The 13508-nt window shown below is 50.4% G+C and overlaps 1 protein-coding gene across 1 annotated transcript in view; it reads left to right on the top strand.

Annotated features, from left to right (window-relative positions):
- The window catches only part of VWA5B1 (von Willebrand factor A domain containing 5B1), a 40161-nt gene extending 27098 nt beyond the window's left edge, over positions 1–13063 (top strand). Inside the window, exons 15-23 of the mRNA XM_024749978.1 lie at positions 1424–1625; positions 2059–2330; positions 2530–2551; positions 3705–3842; positions 7433–7546; positions 9716–9778; positions 10430–10511; positions 10954–11071; positions 12569–13063. Of these exons, the coding sequence (XP_024605746.1) occupies positions 1424–1625; positions 2059–2330; positions 2530–2551; positions 3705–3842; positions 7433–7546; positions 9716–9778; positions 10430–10511; positions 10954–11071; positions 12569–13063 (1506 nt within the window). The remainder of the gene's footprint in view (positions 1–1423; positions 1626–2058; positions 2331–2529; positions 2552–3704; positions 3843–7432; positions 7547–9715; positions 9779–10429; positions 10512–10953; positions 11072–12568) is intronic.
- Positions 13064–13508: the final 445 nt, after the last annotated feature.

Below are 13508 nucleotides of genomic sequence, written 5' to 3'. Positions count from 1 at the left end.
TCACTTTTTATATGCAGTAACATTATTCTTTTCAGTGAACAGCTCTATGAGTTCTGACAAATGCATGTAGTCATGTAACTCTCTCCACAATCAAAGTATAGAACAGTTGCAATTTACTTTTTTGAAATAAACTCTATCTTGAACATCTTCCCATATTGGTTTGGAAAAAATCTGCCTCTTTCATTTCACTGTTGTAGGGTTTTCCACTGCGTGGATGTACCACAACGCATTTACCAACCCCTAGCGATGGACATTTAGACAGTTTCCAGATTTTCACTTTTACAGACAGTACCGTAATAAATATACAATACGGGCACACGGATATTTGCATCCTTGTGTATTACCACAGAATTAAATTCCTAAAAGTGGAATCGCTGGGTCAAAGGAGAGTGTGCTTCTTGTTGAGAGATAGCACACAGCTAAATCCTTCTTTTACAAGTGTGCTTCGGTGCAGAGTCCCACCAACAGTCCATGAGAAACTGTCTCCTTGTTGACAACTATGGTTGTCATCAAACATTTAAATATTTGCTAATCCAGAAGATTAAAAAAATCATAACTTATTTCAATTTAGAGCAATGCTCATGAGACTGAGCATTTCTTCATGGGCTTATAGAATCCTCTTCCTATGAACTGCCTGCAGATGCCCTTAACCCATTATTCTATTGAGTTTATCTCCCTTCTCCTCCACGCCAGTGATTTAAAGAGTATTTTCATGAAAACGATCTTCGTCATGCGTGTTGCAAATACATTTCCCGGTTTACTCCTTGCCTTTTGAAGTGTTTTGTACTAGCATTAAACAGATTAAATCCACAAAACAGAACAGAAAGTCCACAAATAAAACCAAATATACATGACAGCTTTGTCAGGATAGAGGTAGAGAACTGATAAGCCGTAGGGACTCCATGAATGAGCTGTATTCAGTAAATGGTGATGACGTTTGTACTCTTCATAAAATCAAAGAAAAGGCTGTTTTCTATTTCCTTACAACAAAATAAATTTTTTTGTGAATCAAAGATTTAAACAAAAATAGAATCACAAAAATTCTAGAATTTTTTTTTAGTAGGAAAGACTTTTTAAGCATGACAAATGAGAAGACATAAGGGAAAAGGCTGATAATTATAACTACAAACACACACAGAGTTTTAAACTTTATGGCCAAAACCAAAAAAGGTGGGTTTAGAATATTATCCATGGTATGTGATTTTCCACAGTTTTCCTGGTTTGGACTTTATCCATGGTTTGGGATTATTTGTGTTGATGTTTCTCATGGGTAATGGAGAGCAGGTCATGTGTCCTTGGGTACTACAGGGGCAGTCCCCCAGGAGGAGCTGGGGCAACCAGGGAAAGAGCTGTGGCTGGGAGTGGAGGGAAGGGGGCCAGCCACCAGGAGCTCAGTCTCCTCCCCTTCCTCTTGCATTCTTAGCCCTTGCTGAACAGTGGCCCGGACCTGAGCCAGGGCCCCAGACTCTGGGGTCTAGTGGCCCGCAGGCCCTCTCTGCTGCCCCAAGGCTGCCAGCCCTTCCTGCCCTCTGGCCAGGAGACCCAGGCTTGGAGCCCCATGAACGAGCTGGATCTTGGGTCTGGTCTGAAGCCTGCCTCAGACAGCTGCAGCCCTGGGGACCTGGGTAAGTGCCCACAGGGTCCAAGACCTGACTGGGGACAGGGAGGAATCCTAGGCTGTAGCCCAGCCTGGGAGGGGGGCATCTGCTGTGGCCCATCCCTCCCAGATGACCTCACCAATCCCTCTCTCCCAATCAACCTGGCCCTTGGGCTGCCTGTGAGGCTCCCAGGTGTCCTACCTGTGGAGTGACCCGCCACCCTATCTGGCCCCTTCAGGTACTGGCTTCCTGAGAGGTGGGTCTGCCCTACTCTTGGGGACAAGCCAGTGCCACCCCTGCTCTCCTAAGGAAAGAGTTGTGTGTTCCCTGGGGGCGGGAGGGGGGAGGGGGACTGTCCTTGCTGAGCGGTGTCTGCATCCTGGGGAGGAATGATGTCGCCTGGGAACGGAACCCCTGTCCTGCAGCTCAGATCACAGCCCGCTTGTCCCTCCGCCCCCAGAGCTGTCCCATCACCCCTCCGCCTTCGAGACCGAGACGTCCTCGGACTGGGAGCCCCTAGCCGAGTCCGAGGAGCAGGCCAGTCCCCGCAGGCCCGTCAGCCCGGGACCCGTGTTGGGCAAGGCCGTGGTCAAGGGCCTGCGCGACAGCCAGCCTTTGCAGTGGGAAGTGAGCTTTGAGCTGGGGCCTCCCGGCCCCAAGAGGGGCGGCGCGCGCGAGCCCGACCTGTGGGGCGAGACCTTCCACCACCTGGCGGCCCGCGCCATCATCCGCGTCACACACACACACACACACACACACACACACACACACACACACACACACACACACAGCGGCCCAGGGCTCCACCCCCTGCTTGATCTGCCCCCTCCCAGTCCCACGCTCCTCCCACCTCCCACACCCACCCGGTAACCAGTCCTCTCCTCTCTCCTTTTCCTCAGCTACACGCCCCTCACTCCTCCTCACTTCCCAGGGCATCTCCCTGCAGCGCCCCTGTAGGGCTCCCGAGACAGAACCGTGGGGATCGCCCTATTCCACCTGCCTTGCTCCTCTGGGACCACACCTATCTTCCCACAGAACCCCTAGATCTAATCGGTCCACCCAGTAACCAATCAAGGCCATTTATTGAGTATGGATCAGCTGGGGGCCAGGCTCAGGGCTGAGCAGTGCAGTGACCACCACCATACCCGTCCTTACTTATGAGTGCTTGACACAGATTAGCAGGGAAGCCAGCCGACATTAATCAAATAAACACAATTAATTGAGTGCATTTGTCCTAATGCTATTAAGAAGAAACACAGGGATCCAAGAAATTGTATAACAGGGATGGTGGGGAGACTAATTTAGTTCAGGAATTGGGGCAAACTTTCAAGACAGTGATTCGTGGGATCTTGATGGAACACACCTGGAGAACAGATAAATAGAGATATAAATAGAGAATATTTCTATTATTTGTTATAGTTTATGCTTTATTTATATAACAATACTACATGGTTTATATTTTATATTATTTGTATGTTTATAATTTTTTTTTCTTCCCACGAGCACTTTACCTTACAGTTTACCGGACATTTGTCCATCCTTCACGCCAAGGAGACAGCTCACCCGCTCAGTAGGAAGAGCCTGGTCTTTGGGGACCATCCTGAGTCCTGATCTCAGGTCCATTCCTAACTTGCTGTGTGACCCTATGCTCACCACTCTCCCTCTCTGGTCTGTCCCTGCAAGGTTGTCCCAATGGGCCAGACCAATGGTCCCCACACAGCCAGGGGACCTGTGAAATCCTGCAGCAAGATTCTCATCAGAGAGCTGCAGAATGAAAATAGAAGATACTGACAACACAGAGATTTGGTTTTTTTTTTTTAATAACACTAAAGTTATTTAAGGAAAGTAGCTGTCATTTTTTATTAGATGTCTTACTTCTTTTGCATTAAAATATCCTTATTTTATGAAGTGATGGTGGAGGTTTTAATAATCTTGAGGGTTTCTTTTAAATGACCTTAATGGCAAGTTGGTAACTCCTTAATTTTAAGGGCTTTTTAATTCCAAAGATAGGACCATGGATCTAGCCCTCCTTTTAGCTTCTAGAGCTTCCATGTCAGGGAGGACTTTCCCACTCCACACAGTGACCCCCCCCTTCTCCCTCTGCAGGGTCCAGCCGCCGCTACCAAGTGAACGCCGTGCACACCAGCAAGGCCTGCAACGTCATCAGCAAGTACACAGCCTTCGTGCCTGTGGACAGAAGCAAGAGCCGTTACCTGCCCACCGTCGTGGGATACCCCAACTCTGGTAAGGCAGGTGCGCGGCCAGGGCTCTTCTGAGGGCCAAGCGATTCCCAAGTGGGCCAGAGGAAGGGGACTGGGATACAAAGCAGCCTAGACTGGTGGGGAGGGGTTCAGGGAAGGGCCTTGAAGCTAAAACGCCCCCCAGCAGATGGTTTGGCCGCCAGGGGGTAGGGGGCACAAGAACCCCCATCCCACTGCTCTGCAGAGGGCTGTGAAACCATCCCACTCCCCTTTTCCCACTAAATGAATATGACTTGATTGTATTTTTCCAATTGGTATGTGCTCACTGTAGAAAATTCTAAAATATAGAAAGATGTGGATGGACCTCGAGATTATCATATGAAGTGAAATAAGCCAGAGAAAGACAAATATCATAGGATATCACTTACATGTAGAATCTAAAAAAAAAAAAAGATACAAATGAACTTATTTACACAACAGAAATAGACCCACAGACATAGAAAACAAACTTATGGTTACCAAAGGGGAAAGGGGGAGAGAGATAAATTAGGAGTTTGGGATCAACATATACACACATATATAAAACAGGTAACCAAGAAGGACCTACTGTATAGCACAGGGAACTCTACTCAACATCTTATAATAACCTATAAGGGAAAAGAATCTGAAAAAGAATATATACGTGGGTGTGTGTGTGTATATATATATATATATATATATATATATAAATCTGAATCACTTTGCTGTATACCTGAAACTAACACACTATTGTAACTCAACTATACTTCAATAAAAAAATAAATTAAAATTAAATATAGAAAGACATAAAATAAACAAAAGTGACTGGGGCTGCCAGTTATCCAGAAATGAGTACTAATTAATCCCTTGGTGTGATCATCCTGCCAGACTTCTTTCTACAGGTGTCTACATGTAGAGAAATCAAAAGACATAATTTTGCATAAACTGGATCATACCAATATGTGCTATATCTTACAAACTCTGGGTGTGGGAAATATCTTTCCGTCTTTTCATTTTACTAGCAGCAGGTACCCCACTGCAGGGAGTGATCGTCATAGCAGCCAATTAGACAGTGTTCCAAAGCCCTTTATATACATTAAATCATTTAATCCTCAAAACAGCTCTGCAAAGAAGATACTGTTTCCCCCATTTTACAGGTGGTTAAGCAGAGGCAGAGGGGGTAAGTAACTTGCCCACGGTCACACAGCAGTGAAGGGCAGAGTCAGGCTTTGACTCCCAGTAGCCTGGTTTCAGAGTCTGTGCTCCCTCCTACTCCTCTCCACTGCCTCTTTTTTTTTAATGTTTAATTAATTTATTGATTGATTGATTATTTTTGGCTGCATCAGGTCTTAGCTGCAGCACACGGGCTCTTTGTTGTGGCGTGCAGGCTTCTCTCTAGTTGTGGTACGCAGGCTCCAGAGCGCGTGGGCTCTGTAGTTTGCGGCAGGCAGGCTCTCTAGCCGAGGCACGTGGGCTCAGTAGTTGTGCCCCGCGGCATGTAGGATCTTAGTTCCCCAGCCAGGGATCCAACCGGCAACCCCTGCATTGGAAGGAGGATTCTTTACCACTGGAGCACCAGGGAAGTCCCTCCACCACCTCTTAAGGTTTTTCAGAATGTAGCCCCCTATTATTAGACCTTTTGTTTATTCCCGTTTTTTGGTTGTTTTTTGCGGTACGCGGGCCTCTCATGTTGTGGCCTCTCCCGTTGCGGAGCACAGGCTCCGGATTGGCAGGCTCAGCGGCCATGGCTCACGGGCCCAGCCGCTCCGCGGCATGTGGGATCCTCCCGGACCGGGGCACGAACCCGTGTCCCCTGCATCGGCAGGCGGACTCTCAACCACTGCGCCACCAGGGAAGCCCTGTTTATTCCCCTTTTGATTATTGTAAATTGTGCTGCAAAGAACATCCCTGTGCACCTGTCTGGTAATCTCCTCAGGGCTGACATTCAGAACTAAGATTGCATATCAAAGAGTTGGCCCATTTTAAATTATTGTGATGTATGTTACCAAACTGACCCTGCCCCCAAAGGTTATCATGAGGAAGGTTTTCTATCCTCATCACCACTGAAAATTGTTTATCTTTCTAAACCTACTAAACTGAGAGGGGAGAAAAGTACCTTTGGGGAATTTCTTTAGCTTCTTTGTTGAAAACTTTTCGTATGTTTATGGACTATAGGCACTTTTTCTTTCCTGAATTATCAATACATTTTCTGTTCTTTGCAGCAGCTTTTTCTTTTTTCTTTTTAAAGCAGAACTCCTGAAAGAATTGTGTTTGGAAACAAAATATGCCTTTTCTGATTCCTCTGCCCTCCCCCCACCCTGCTTTTTAAAAATCTGGTACCAAAATATTCAACGACCCACTCCCTCCCTCCCTCTCTGCCTCAGTTCCTCTGATTTCAGGTTCTGGCCAGCAGCCCAGGCTGTCACTCCACTGGGTCTTCTCACCCACTGGGCACTGTCACCCTGAATGATGTCACCTCCTCCCACTCATCTCTGACCATTTTTTTTTAGCTTCTGTAGCCACAGTCTGGGAGTTTTAAGGACCAGGCACATATCTTAACCTAAGTCCCACAAGCCCCCTAAGATTTGGATCAGCACTTCCCAAAGTGTGTTCCAGGAAACTAGAACCCTGGTTCCGTGTCTTGTTAATGGCCATTCAGCACAAAAATAGGAAATAGCAGATTAGGAATAAACATTTCTGAATGACTGGATTAAATAAAACTTAAAAGCTTTCTTTACTGCAGGACTTCTCAGAGCCTTTAGGGTGTTAGTATACATCAAGAGGCTCAGAGAATGGACTAGAGTATGAAGCTTCTTCAAGACTTATTTTCCAATGGAACTCTTCATTTTTTTTTTTTTGCGGTATACGGGCCTCCCAATGCCGTGGCCTCTCCCGTTGCGGAGCACAGGCTCCAGACACGCAGGCTCAGTGGCCATGGCTCACAGGCCTAGCTGCTCCACAGCATGTGGGATCTTCCCGGACTGGGGCACGAACCCGTGTCCCCTGCATCAGCAGGCGGACTCTCAACCACTGCGCCACCAGGGAAGCCCTGGAACTCTTCATTTTTTAAGGAACAACTTCCAAACTAGTGTTCTCCGAGAATGGAGTTTCCCAAAACACACTGTTGGCTGCTGGAGCTTCATCTTCATACCCTGATGGTGATGCTCTGGGACTCAGGGCCCTGCCCTGTGGGAGAGGAAACTGGGACCTCAGTTTCTGAGACAGCAAACTGAGAGAGAAGGGAAACGGGGTGTTTCTGAGAAAACCAGCCTTTTAACTAACTAGAAAACATTGGTGCTTTCTGAACATTATCTCAGCAGTAGAATTTACCTGGCAAGGTAAGTATTATTCTCCCCATTTTCCAGGTAAAGAAACGGAGGCTCAGAGTGGTCAGTACCCCATCCAGCTAGTCAGAGATGGGGCTGGAGTTCAAACCCAGGTCATTCTGGCTCAGAGCTCATGGTCTTACCTTCTGCAATGCCTCCCTGCCTTTAGATAATTGACAGAGGGAAGCCAGAGCCTTGACCTTGCTCTCCCAGCCCATCTTCCTTGGGGAAGAGGCAAAAGACTGGCACAGTTGTACCCATCTGACCCCTTCTCCTTGTCCTCATGAAGGTGCTGTGTTGCGGATGGTCAGCTCTCGGGTGCTGACCCAACAGTCGAGGGGCACTTCTGCTGGTTTCGGGCGGTCCCAGACGATGCCTGGGGAAGACTCGGCTGCCGGAGATGGCAAATTTCAGAACCTAAGTAAGAGCCGCCTCCACTGTACTCTGAAGCCTGGGCCCCTGAGCCACTGCACACTCATGTCCGAGGCCCCGAAGGACTCTCTCTCTGAGTCTTCACTCTGGGCCTTATGGGGCGAGAGCAAGGCCAGGTTTCCTGGATTCTCTGAGGCCTGAGAAGGGCAGCGGGGCTCAGCATGGCCCAGGCATGCGTCGTTTACACAGCTTTGCTGAGAGAGCCACCGGGAGCCAGAGAGCAGCCTGGCCTCCCTGCCCACGTGCCCACACCATTCCCCACCTCTCCCTTTTCAAGGTCCACCAACCTCAGTGGCTGTTTCCCGCCTCCAACCTCTGAGTCCTCCCAGGTACTGAATGCCGGGAAACCTAATAAAGGAAAAAGCAAAGAGGCAGTTCCATCCCACCTTCTGCTTCTTCCAGGATTCCCAGAAGCATCCTTTCCACCTTCACATGATTTCATTATGCCTGCAGCTTGGGTCCTTGAAGATCCATGATTTGACCATCTGGTGACCTTTTACTAATTCACAGGATTGCCTTAATCCTCTGTGTCTTGGATGTCTGCGTGTCTTTTTGTCCCACTAAAGACAGCCTAACTGCTGCACTAGTCCTAACCCCTTCCTACGTGCCCTCACATGTACAATGAGCATCTCCTGCCTTCTTCTGTGCATGGGAAGGACATCAGAGGTCCCACCTGGCCACTAGCCCCGACCCCCAGATCATAACAATGTTTTACGTGAGGGATTAGAAAGTGCTCACAGACTTTGATGGGTTAAAAAAGGAACAGTTTGTAAGGAGGTGAAAATCCCGAGGAGGATCTCTTCAGAATTAAGGAGTTCTGCCAGCTCCTTGGTCCCTCAGAGCCTCCAAAACCAAGGGGAACCTGCTCTACCCCTGAGCCAAGCTGGGTTACCAGTCTAGAGGAAACTTCTGGTCTACCCTTTCCTTTCTCTGTAGCTCAGCTACTGGTGGCCCATGGCTTCCATCAAAATCACAAATCCCTTCTTTTGAATTGTCCTCTGATTCACGCACAGTGTGTAGGACGTCTAAACGCTTAGTCTATCCCAAGCCCTTTCCCTCCCCAAGGATGACAATGGCTAACACTCACTGAGGGTTTTCTATGTGCTGGGCACTGCTTTAATTATCCATGACTCCTCACACCCATCTGAGAGTGTTTCTTTTATTTTCCACATTAAGCGATGAGGAAACCGAGGCTCAGAGAGATTCATTGACTTACACAAGGTCACACCGCAGATGCACGAGAGAACCGAGATTTGAACAAGCCGTGTCTGGCTCCAGAGTCCATGAGGTTAATTAACCACCATGCTCTCTGCCTGCTGGTTGCCTCATTCATTCAGTCACTGGTTCACTCTTGTGCTGCCCCCCGAGCACCCAGTGATAATCAGAGCTTCTTGCCCTCACAAAGCTACTAACGGTCTCATGAGGGAGACAGAGGCTTTGCAGAACAAATCTGTGCATGAAGCTTTTTCCATAATTTGGATCATTCCTATATAGTATATATGCCCGTCACTCTCCAGCCATTGAAATATTATAATAGTCATAAGAATAATCATCCTGATTATATATTTTGAACAAACGATGTGCAAGTATTATCCCCATTTTACAGATGGGGAAACTGAGGCTCAGAGCCCTCTGACACGTCAATGCCGTGTTCTGATCCCTCCTGGAGAGCTGGCATGAACCCAGCTTTCCGCCCACCTCCAAACACCATGCTCAGGCCTCTGACCTGCTCCTGCTTCCCTGCTGGGTCTGTAGCTCTCGGCTTTACTGAGCACTTATCATGGACCAGGCCCTAAGCACTATCTGTGTATTATCTCATTTAATCTTTACAACAACACAGATCAATACTATCATCCCCGATTTGCAATTGAAACTTACAAAGCAAGTAACTTTCCCTGGGGTCACACAGCTAATCATTGGGAGAGCTGGGATTTGAACCCAGGCATGTCCAACCCTTACAGTGGAGCACAGGTGGTATCTTTGGGAGATGAAGGCCCATCCAGACAGGGATGGGAACCTTGACCTTGCTCTCCCAGCCCATCCCCAGGTATTGTGAATTCAGACCAGCACTCTCCTTGGGAGGATGGGAGGTAAGGGGGAGGGCTGGGAGCTCAGGCCTCACTGTCTTCCTCTATTGTAGATGTGGAGGAAAGCCCCACTGCGCCCTTCAGTGAGAACACATCCCCGGGCCGCGAGAAGTATGCTACTTCTGAAGGGGAGTGGGCAGTCAGCCAGCTCTCCCTTTAATTAAAATAGTGATAGATCTTTGGGCCAAGAGAGTGTCTTAACCCAACAAAGTCCTTGTTGGTTCTTTTATTCCTCAAAACAGTTCCATGTACGATAAATAGGAGTATCCACACTTTAAAGGAAGAAAACTGAGACCCAGAGAGGTGAAGTGACTTGCCCAAGGTCACACAGCAAGTTGGTGACAGAGCTAGGCCAGGAATCAGGCATCCCAATTCCCGGCGGAGGGACCATTCTACCACCTCACTCTGCCGAGAATCTTCAAGCAATGTGCCCATTGAGGAAACTCAATGTCCCTACTCGGGGCTGAAGGGGGTTGATGCGAAGTTGTCACTGTCCCCACAGGTAACCTTCCAGAAGATGCCAGGGGCCACGAGCCAAGGGAACTTGGAGGCCTGCTTCTTTACGCACAGACCCACATATTTCTCCCCTCCCCATACCAACTGCATCAGAAACAGCCCTGCAGCCCAGTCATTAGCTCAGATCCCTAGGGGTGTAGGCAAGCCCCTGGCCCTCTCTGGGCCTCTGTTTCCCCATCTGGGTCTCTGTTTCCCCATCTGGGTAGTGAACATCTGGACAGGGTCATCTGTCAAGCCCTAACTGTCTTTCTGTGGCTCTCCAGGTCCCCTGCGCAGTCTGGCCACCAACACCCTTTCTTCCTTGAAGGCCTCAGAGGCTCTCTTTGGATCCAGGTACATGGGATTTCCACTGGGGGTTCACTCTACCGCCACCCGTTTTCCCAGGACTGTCCCTAGCTTGGAAGGCCAAAGGCAGGCCCAGGCTGACATTTACACGAAAATGAACAATCTTAAGGATGCCAAGAAGGACCCCTGCCCAGAGATAGCACTGTCTTCAGGTATCACCCTGCTGAAACCACCTCCGCCCCAAGTTCACTTCCCACGGGTTCACGGTGTCTTTGCAAATGCAAGTCCCCCTGAGAGGGCTAGCATGAGACGCTCTGACCACTGGGCTGAACAAGAACATGCTATCAAAAGAGGGTCCTAAAAAGAACACTACCTTGCCCCTCGTAGCCCTGACTTTCAGAAGCTGTTGAGTGGGCTCTCGGGGGGGTGGGATGACCAGGGACACCACTGGGGCAGCGGTGGTCACTCTTCCCTGGCTCCACCCACACAGGCTGAATCTCAACAAGTCCAGGTTGCTGACGCGAGCGGCCAAGGGCTTCCTGGGCAAGCCGCTGACCAAGGCTCCAGAGTCAGCCCCAGGAAGCCAGAGCTTGGACTACGTCCCCCTGGTGAGTGCCCCAGACCCCAGAGCCAAGGCCCACACTCAGCAGAGGGGCTGCCCTGCTCGCCTTCCACCAAGGGAAGAAGACCTAGACCTTCCCGCCCACGTAGCAGCCAGGCAGAGGGAGTTTGCCTGAGTCCTCCATCTGGGGTTTAGGAGTGTTGCTAAAAGCCAGCGCCAGCACCGTGAAAATTCTTTGCAATCTGCCACCTTCGCTTTAAAAATTCACGGGAATCTTGCACTCCACTCCACCACCTCTGTGTGTCTGTTTTTCAATACATAAAATTAAGCCTTGAAATGATTCACTTGCAAGTAAAATGAACACCCCAGGGACATGCAACGTATTTAGCAAGTGGCTCTGCAGATGCCCCAGGTCGGGAGTGGGTGTCTCTGAATCGAGGAGAAAGGGAGCCTGGTCCTGCCACATCTGGGGCTCAGCAAGGTTGGGGAGCGAGAGGTGCTGAAAGGAGGGACACGGTTTGAGCTTCACTGCCCCGCTGCAGCCCCTGCACACCCAAGTGCCTAGTGTCACTTGGAGTTTCCAAATACCCCGGGCAATAGAGCAGGAGGCATGTATTCACTCAGCAAGGATTTGTTGAGCCAGGCACAGCGCTAGCCCCAGGGAGACAACCTTGAACTAGGTGAACATGGTCCCTGCGCTCACGGCACTGCCAAGGAAACCGGGCAATTCTGATCGTTAGGTGCCGTGAGGGAGCAGTTGGGTTTGCTGGGGGAGATGGGGAGGGAGGGAGAAACCTACTCCAGGCTTGAGGTCAGGGAGGAATGACGCATGGCTTCTGGAAGGATGTAATGGTTAAGCCCATAGTTTACATGCTGGAGTTACATGGTTAAGCCGACAGTTTACACATGAGAGAGCGAGCTTGGGGGCTGGAGAATGGGTGGAGGGGAAGGAGTCAAGGACGAGCCAGCGCTTTGGAAATCATAGCTTGGATTTATTCTAGGAGAAAATTGAAACTACTGAGCTGGTGGCCTCCAAAAAAGTGACAAGGCCTCTGCCTTACAAAGACCCCTCAGGATGCAGGAAAGATGGAGTGAAGGTGGGGGGACAGGGGAGGGAAGTAGAGGCAGGGACAACATGAAGTGGCAGATGGTGGGCTGCAGAGCTGTTCAGAAAGTGGGACCCGTTGGGACTTGGTAACCGATTGACATGGAGGGAGGAAGAGGGTGGTTAGCTGCCCAGAGTCTGTTGGATGGCAGTGGATGGTCCCAGTGGCCGAGCTGGGTCCACCTGCCCAGGAAAAGAAGCAGGTCTGGAGTGAGGATGTTGAGCTGGGCTTGGAAAGTCATCAGCTTGAAGTACCAGTGGGATAAAGCATGGCGGTGCTCGGCTGGGCTGGGTATCCCGCAAATCCCCCGGGTAGGTGGGGCGAGCTGGCTGGGGGAGGTGTGAACCAGCGGGCTGTGTTCACCCAGACTTGGGCATGGCCTGGGGCTCCATGGGCTAAAAAGTTTGAGGCCCACTGAGGGGCTCCCACACACACAGGTGTCTCTGCAGCTGGCCTCCGGAGCCTTCCTTCTCAACCAAGCCTTCTGTGAGGCCACCCACATCCCCATGGAGAAGCTCAAGTGGACCTCACCCTTCACCTGCCACCGAGTGTCCCTCACCACCCGCCAGCCCCCAAGCCCCCAGACGTGCACCAGCCCCTCACCTCGGCACCCCTCCTGTGACAGCTTCTCCCCGGAGCCTCTGGCCGAGGGCAAGCCGGGCTGGGAGCCCAGGGCTGCGGTAGAGCACACAGGGCAGCTGTGGGCCACAGTGGTGGCGCTGGCGTGGCTGGAGCACAGTTCCGCCTCCTACTTCGTTGAGTGGGAGCTGGTGGCCGCCAAGGCCAACTCGTGGCTGGAGCAGCAGGAGGCGCCCGAGGGCCGCACGCGGGGCACGCTCAAGGCTGCCGCCCGCCAGCTGTTCGTGCTCCTGAGGCACTGGGATGAGAGCCTCGGGTTCAATATGCTCTGCTATAACCCGAATTATGTGTAGTGGGGGAGAAGGGGGCTGGGGCAGCGGCGGGGAGGGAGGAGACCACGTGGGCCTGGTAGGGGGACTCTTGAAACTGTAGCCAATATACTGGTTGCTAGAAAGAGCCCTGGATTGGCAATCAGGAGGCCTGAGTTCAATGCCAACTTTGCTACCACCTAATTGTGCAACTTTAGGCCAGCTCCTCCCTCCCTCCCTTCTGGGCCTCGGTTTCGCCACCTGTAAAATAAGTGGGTGAGGTGAGGGAGTTGGACTAGAACCCCAGAACATTCAAAGGTTCCTTTCTGCCCAGACATCCGGAGAGCCGTGGAATTTACTGCCACTGGGGGATAGGGGGAGAGAGAATACAGTTTAAGCCTGAGTTCTCTCTGGAGGAGGGTCACATGGGCAATGGCACCCCTCAAATAAAGGGTGGATGAGCGGCCCCAAAGCCTGAAAGTAACCAGAC

This window comes from Neophocaena asiaeorientalis, unplaced genomic scaffold (genome assembly GCF_003031525.2).
Source record: "Neophocaena asiaeorientalis asiaeorientalis breed wild unplaced genomic scaffold, Neophocaena_asiaeorientalis_V1.1 scaffold275, whole genome shotgun sequence".
Lineage (NCBI taxonomy): Eukaryota > Metazoa > Chordata > Mammalia > Artiodactyla > Phocoenidae > Neophocaena > Neophocaena asiaeorientalis.
The sequence above is the reverse complement of the archived record's forward strand: the minus strand, read 5'-3'. Positions and strand labels throughout refer to the sequence as shown.